General features: G+C 35.0%; 1 protein-coding gene across 1 annotated transcript; it reads right to left on the reverse strand.

The window, feature by feature from the left end:
• Positions 1–1,459: 1,459 nt before the first annotated feature.
• LOC104907694 (transposon Ty3-I Gag-Pol polyprotein) lies at positions 1,460–5,316 on the reverse strand. The gene is given in 4 exon segments (XM_057392183.1): positions 1,460–1,846; positions 2,048–2,455; positions 4,094–5,116; positions 5,212–5,316. Coding segments are annotated over 4 exon segments (1,923 nt in total).
• Between the last annotated feature and the right edge of the window lie 2,860 nt (positions 5,317–8,176).

The raw sequence follows: 8,176 nt of genomic DNA on the forward strand, positions 1-8,176 counted from the left end.
TTTTTAAAAGAACTCTTTCCTTTATTTGTAAAAATTCTTTGCAAAAATCAATTTTGTTTGATTTTAAAGAGATTGTTAAATCTTCCCAAATCAATTAAAATCCCATACTTTCTAACTCAATATAAATCTCATAAAAATCTGATTTTATAAGATTTAACAAAATATTTTAAATATTTGAAGTTTTCGGTTTTATTTAAAAGAAATCGATTTTTTCCAAAACAACACTTAAAAAAAATCCGAAAATTACATACTAAAATGTATAATCTAATTTTATTACCCAAAAATGAATTTTGGATTTTATAAAATTATTTATCAAATATTTGTTTAAATAACTAATTAAATAAATAAGATAATGACAAGAGCAACTATTGTTAAAAATTACTAAAATAACCTTTAAAATTCAAACTATATTTCCCTCCAAATGATTCCCTCCAATGTGAATTTAAAATATTTTAAAATGAGTTTTGAAGATAAAATTTAAAATTGTTTTAAATAATCTCAATAAATGCCTAAAAATACGGGGTATTACAGTCTACCCCCTTAAAAGAAGTTTCGTCCCGAAACTTACAAAGATTTTAAAAATATTTGTTTTCATGCTAAAATTATGAATGCGCATGTAAGATGCAATATAACGACTCTATATGCTCTAAGAATGTAAAAGCGTGCAAAACTCTATCGCATTCTACCCCCCTTAAAAAGGGAGTTACGCCCCCGTAACTCTACTAACCTCAATGAACAACTCTGGGTACTGCCTACGCATTTCGTCCTCAGCCTCCCAAGTCGCTTCCTCGGTTTTGTGATTGGACCAAAGAACTTTCAATAACTTTACATCCTTGTTTCTAGTACTACGGACTTTGCTGTCTAGGATCTTAATCGGTCTTTCCTCATAGGTTAAGGTCTCATCCAATTCGATAGATTCAGGCTGCAACACATGAGAAGAATCTGCAATATACTTCCTCAATTGTGACACATGAAAGACATTATGTACCTTGCTTAACTCATTAGGTAACTATAAACGATAAGCCACCTTGCCAACCCTAGTCAAAATTTTATAGGGTCCAATGTACTTTGGGCTTAGCTTGCCTCTCTTTCCAAACCTCATTACCCCTTTTGTCGGGGAAACTTTGAGTAAGACGCTTTCTCCAACCTCATACTCCTCATCCATCCTCTTCAAATCGGCATAGCTTTTCTGTCGATCTTGGGCGGCTCTTATCTTTTCCTGAATTAATCTGACTTGCTTCACGGTGTCCTCGATAAATTCTGGCCCAAGTACAATCGTTTCACTTATATCATTCCAACATACCGTGCTTCGACATTTTCGACCATACAAAGCTTCAAATGGTGTCATTCCAATACTTACATGATGACTGTTGTTGTAGGAGAATTTAATCAAATCCAAGTAATCTTCCCATGATCCTTGATACTCCATTACACGAGATCTTAACATGTCTTCCAATGTCTAAATAGTTCTCTCAGTTTGCCCATCAGTAGCTGGGTGAAAAGCGGTACTCATCAGTAGCTTGGTCCCCATTGCTTTTTGCACACTTTGCCAAAAGTTCGATAAGAACCTAGAATCTCGATCAGAGATGATGTCCTTTGGTACTCCATGATACTTCACTACAAACTTCACATAGGCTATAGCCAGTTGATCCATCGACCAAGTATTCTTCATTGGTATAAAAATTGCGGTCTTAGTCAAACGGTCCACTACCACCCAAATAGTATCATTTCCTTTCTTACTTTTAGGCAAGGCTCCCACAAAATCCATTGAGATAGAGTCCCATTTCCAGCTAGGCACTTCCAAAGGTTGGACCATCCCTTGAGGTCTCTTATGTTCAATCTTTACCTTTTGACAAGTAAGACACTTAGCCACAAATTCAACAACTTCTTTCTTCATGTTTGACCACCAAAAAGTCTTCTTCAAATCCTTATACAACTTATCTCCCCCTGGATGCATTGAGTATGGTGAATTGTGAGCATCCTCCATCAATTTCTGCTTAAGATCCCCTTGATTCTGAGGCACCCACCATCTTCCTTTGAATCTCACACTGCCATCATCAAATATTTTGAAGTCTAGTGCTTGGCCCTCTTCAATTTTCTTCTTAATTTTCTCCAATTTATCATCCTCAGCTTGACTTTCCCTGATCTCATCAAGAATAGAAGGTTGGATCGCTATGGCACCTAGTAGTTCTTCTACGCTTCCTAGCTCAATGACTTCCAAGTGCATCTTCTGAAACTCCATACATAACTGATCTGGCAATATTATTGCATTAATCGAATGACTAGTCTTCCTACTCAAAGCATCAGCCACAACGTTAGCCTTCCCTTCATGATACTGGATATCCAATTCATAATCTTTAATGAGTTCTAACCATCTCCTTTGCCTCATGTTCAACTCCTTTTGAGTAAATATGTACTTCAAGCTCTTATGATCTGTATAAATCTTACAAGTTCACTAGTAGAAAAATGGTGATTTGCGTCCCCTAATTTGCGTCGCACAGAAACGGAAATGACGCAAAAGGGTCATTTGCGTCGCACGCGAAGAAGGGTGCGACGCACATCATGTGTAAGTGAGCACCAGTATGAGTTATATGCGTCGCATGTAACATATGTGCGTTGCAAAAACCCAATTTGCGTCGGACATCATGACCCGTCCGACGCAGATTCGCGGCCCATAACCCGCGTGTTTTTGGGTTTAAACCTAAAAACTAGAAATTCCAGCATGTAACCTAAACATTTCAGCGCGCTTCCTATCACTCTCCTCTCTCTCTCTCCTTCTCCCTCCCTCACTCACTCCATTTCTTTCCTTAACCTAAAAATTCCAGCGGCCGTCATCTCTCTCTTCTCTCTCTTCTCTCTCTTCTCTCTCTTCTCTTCCTCCTTCTCCCTCTCTCACTCCATTTTGTTCGTTCTCACATCAACAATTCCACAGTTCGAAGAGCATTCGTCTTCCGTGAACAACATTCGTCTGCATCCGTGAACTTGTTCGAAGAACGAACTTCATTTCGTTCGTTTTCACATCAACAATTTCGTCTGCATCTTATTTTCTCATCAACAGCAGCCGAAATCATAATCAGACAACAAATAACGACTGATGTTTGACACTGACTTTGTTTTAATTTTTAAATAAAGCCAAAAATTTCGGCTATAAAACGTGACTAAAACCGAAGGTAACTTGTTTGTTTTCTCATCAACAACATTCGAGAAGCAACTTCGCACTCCAAAAATAAGGTAAGTTATTTTTTTTTCTTTCTCTTTTTCTTGTTTTTCGCCTGTTTTAATTGTTTGTAATTTGTCATTTTTTTCAGATCTTGTTTGAAGACCTCGTTTTTTCATTTATCGTGAATTTTTCGTTTTTCGCTGCATCTTCGTTTTATTTTTTCATTGTCTTCGAGTTTTATACTTCTGATGTATTTTTACTTTTTAGATCTGATTTTTTATTGACTTTTTTTTCTTACTTTCATTTGCAGATCTGATTTTTGGTTTCTCTGGAAGTTTTCTTCGTCAGAAATGGAAGGAAATTGATAGAATTTTGCGTCTTTCTACTCTAGATCTCTGATTTTTTATATTATTTTAAGTTCGAGCTGTAAATTATAGAATTTTGGTGGTGTAGTGTTTTGTGTTGGACTTGTAAATTATAAAATTATTGAATTTTGCGTCTTTCTGAAATTTATACTCTACTCTAGATCTGCGTTTCGTTTCCTACTTCGATTTCAATCTTCTACTCTTCTACTGTTCGAGAATCATCTCTGCAGTATATTGTAGGTCTAAAAAAAAACTTTTTTTTAATTAAAATAGTAATTTGCGTCGCACATAGCCCGAGGTGCGACGCAAATCACTAATGTGCGTCGCACCCTAGGCAATGTGCGACGCACATTACCCTCTGCACTACTCTGAATTGGGCTGGGATAGCCATCTGCGTCGCACCGTATACGAGTGCGACGCAAATAGCTGAACCATCTGCGTCGTTTCCGCGTACGACGCAGATCGTTTCTGAGTCATTTGCGTCGAGGGCTTTGGTGTCGCACCAGAGTCCGACGCAAATAGGCGCCTCACATCCGACGCAAATTGCCTTTTCTGTACTAGTGGTTACTCCATATAAATAGTGTCTCCAAATCTTCAAGGCGAACACAATGGCAGCTAATTCTAAATCATGAGTTGGATAATTCACCTCATAAGGTTTCAATTGCCTCGAAGCATAAGCAATCACCTTTCGATTTTGCATCAGTACACACCCTAAGCCATATTTCGATGCATCACTATAAACCTCATATTGTTGACCTTCATCTGGCAATGCTAAAACTGGTGCTGAAGTTAACATGTTCTTCAAGTTCTGAAATGCCTCCTCACACTCTGAACTCCAAATAAATTTACACTCCTTTTTCATCAAGTTAGTCATAGGCCTTGAAATCCTAGAGAAGTCCCTCACAAATCTTCGGTAATATCCGGCCAATCCCAAGAAACTCCTTATATCAGATACACTCTTCGGAGTAGGCCATTCAGTAACAGCTCGAATCTTAGTGGGATCCACTGAAACACCCTCTTTCGAGATCACATGGCCCAAAAATGCAACTTCCTCCAACCAAAACTCACATTTAGAAAGCTTAACATATAACTGATGCTCTCTCAACTTTGACAAAACTTGTCTTAAATGCTCCTCATGTGCCTCCCTATTCTTAGAGTAAACCAGAATGTCGTCGATGAAAACAACAACAAATTTATCCAAGAACGTTCTGAAAGTTCTATGCATCAAATCCATGAAAACTGCAGGTGCATTAGTCAAACCAAAAGGCATCACTGTGAACTCATAATGTCCATAGCGAGTCCTAAAGGCTGTCCTTGCGATATCATTCTCCGCAATCCTTAATTGATGATAACCAGACCTCAGGTCTATTTTAGAAAAGATTCCAGCCCCCTTGAGTTGGTCAAACAGATCATCTATTCTCGGAAGTGGGTATTTGTTCTTGATAGTTACACTATTTAGTTCCCGATAGTCAATGCATAGCCTCAAACTCCCATCTTTCTTTTTCACAAACAGTACTGGTGCACCCCATGGTGAAGAGCTTGGCCTGATGTAGCCTTTCTCCAACAGCTCATCCAGTTGGACTTTTAGTTCCTTCAATTCATTTCTGCAGGTGCCATTCGGTATGGGGCCTTAGAGATTGGTCTTGTTCCGGGCACTAAGTCTATGGTGAAATAAAGATCTCTCACTGATGGCATTCCTGGAATCTCGTCAGGAAAAACATCTGGAAACTCACTCACCACTGGTACCTTGCTAGGTTCAACCTCTTCTATTATTTCTTGAACACTACACATAAATAATGGGTATCCTTTCTTTATACAAGACTGTAGTTGCAAGGCAGAAATTATCCGTAGGCCCTTTGAGTAGTTCCTTATAAAGTTTTCCCTAAAGTGAGTGGTCTCTTTGAGTCGTTTTAGTTTTTCACCGAGGAGTTTTAGCGGGAGGTTTTGTAACACCCCCAAATTTCTCCACTTTAAAAACTTATACTTTCGTAAAATACTTGGAGAAACTTAAGGGTATTACCACCAAATATAAATATATTTTGGCAATACTATAACTTGATACAAAATATGCCGCGGAAACTTCTAACTTTATTTATAAAATAATATTATTATCCAAAAACCACAATACTTATGAAAAGTCTAAAGACTACTAAAATAGTGATCTAATTCTAATGATCCCAAAAGGTTCCTCCCATGCATCATGAATCATCAATAGACCTGCAAACTACTCCCCGTAAGGAAAGTAGGGCAAAGCCAAAACAAATAGGAAATACGAGTCATTTGAAATACTGAGTACAATTACGTGCAAGACTTGTAAACTTGTAAATATATAATTCACATACTTTCATAAACATGCTTTATTTCATAATTCCAGTGATAACAAAAAATAAGATCAATCTATTATTAAAATTCACGTTAACACCAAAGAATACATCTCCTTTAATAATTCCATTAAAAGTGGAAAATAATAATATAAGAACTTAACTTAAACCCCTTTCCTTGATCTGCGGATCCTAAGTGTGCACACCCCCCAAGCTAGTATACCTTTATGAATACAAAGACATTGGAGTAACCTTAATGCCAACTAGTGGACTTGGAAGAACCCTTCTTGAACAAAGTCAAGGGGTAATTGTAATAAGAATAATGTAGGGGTAAACCTTTCCTTTAATTCAAATAAAGAATTATGATAAACAAACTTAATTATAGGGAATAAAAAAAAAGATAATTTAAACTTTTAAAACTAAAACTCATGCTAATGTTTTTGAGTTACTCAAAGCCACTGATTTGCAAAAGTGGATTCCTTCATTAAAAAAATGGATTATACATGCAAACTAATTTTTTTTTTTTTTACTTTTCTAAATCAAACAAAACAATATTTGGTTGGTTTAGCATATCTACGAGTCAGCAAAGCAAGAGAAAATACAAGCTTCGATTTTATCTAGCCTAAATAATAAGAAGTTTTGATTAAACTAATTGCATATAACAATTCATATAATTTATACTAAAACACACATAACTAATGTATACATAATAATTAAAGATCAAGCCACGTAAACGTACCTTGATAATTCACGAAACAAGAAAATCAACTAGTAAGGGAATGTTCACGAACGAAATCCTCCTATTAATTATAAACTAGTTCTACTCAAAACGATGAACAATATATGAACTCTGAAAGAAAATTATGCTAAACCAACTAATTATAGACATGATTCATGCTCAAACAATTAAAACATGTCTTCATAAAACTCAAAAAGATCAAAAACTAGGAATTAAAACAACTTTAAAAAAAATAGAGTACTTACAAAACCTCCCGCTAAAACTCCTCGGTGAAAAACTAAAACTACTCAAAGAGACCACTCACTTTAGGGAAAACTTTATAAGGAACTCTCAATATTTTTTTTGTGAAGAGAAAGTGAAGGATTAGAGGAGTATTTATAGTGTAAACTTGGGTAGAAAAGAGGTAATACTTTCCTAAATTATTAAAATTAGGGCAAAAGAATTTTTAAAAATAAAAATAAAACTATGCAACATTACAAAGCTGCCGTGCAGCAGCTGTGTAATGCAGCAAAAAATTCATTTTTTTTTTTAAAAAAAATAACTCTTCCCTTTATTTGTAAAAATTCTTTCCTAAAATCAATTTTGTTTGATTTTAAAGAGATTGTTAAATCTTCCCAAATCAATTAAAATCCCATACTTTTTAACTCAATATAAATCTCATAAAAATATGATTTTATAAGATTTAACAAAATATTTTAAATATTCAAAGTTTTCGGTTTTATTTAAAAGAATCGATTTTTCAAAACAACACTTATAAAAAATCCGAAAATTACATACTAAAATATATAATCTAATTTTATTACCCAAAAATGAATTTTGGATTTTATAAAATTATTTATCAAATATTTGATTAAATAACTAATTAAATAAATAAGATAATGACAAGAGCAACTATTGTTAAAGAAATTACTAAAATAACCTTTAAAATTCAAACTATATTTTCCTCCAAATGATTCCCTCCAATGTGATTTTAAAATAGTTTCAAATGAGTTTTGAAGATAAAGTTTAAAATTGTTTTAAATAATCTCAATAAATGCCTAAAAATACGGGGTATTACAAATACCCTTTTGCTTCAGATATTGATAAGATTATTTGTGCTGAGTTGCCCGATAAATATGAAGATCCAGACCTATATCAAGCCGTCAGTGAGTACATGATGCACGGTCCATGTGGTTCAGCAAATGCAAATGCTCCGTGTATGATTGACGAGCAATGCACTAAGCATTTTCCCAAGAGGTTCAATGATGCTACTAGAGTGGATGGTGAAGGATGTCTAGTGTACAGGTGAAGCTAATGGATCTACAGTTAAGAAGACTAGGGTTCATCTTAATAATCGGTATGTTGTTCCATATAATGCTGAATTTCTTCGTAAATATCAAGGACATATAAACGTTGAATGGTGTAACCAATCTAGATCAATTAAATATATATTTGTTCAAATATATAAACAAGGGCTATGGTAGGGTTACAGCTGCGGCTTATCAAGTTAAACAGAAAGAAGGTGAAGCCAAAGAAATATATGAGATAAAGATGTACTATGATTGTCGATATATTTTGGCGTGTGAACAATTTGGAGGATTTTTGAATTCAA

The sequence above is a fragment of the Beta vulgaris genome, chromosome 9 (genome assembly GCF_026745355.1).
Source record: "Beta vulgaris subsp. vulgaris cultivar EL10 chromosome 9, EL10.2, whole genome shotgun sequence".
Lineage (NCBI taxonomy): Eukaryota > Viridiplantae > Streptophyta > Magnoliopsida > Caryophyllales > Amaranthaceae > Beta > Beta vulgaris.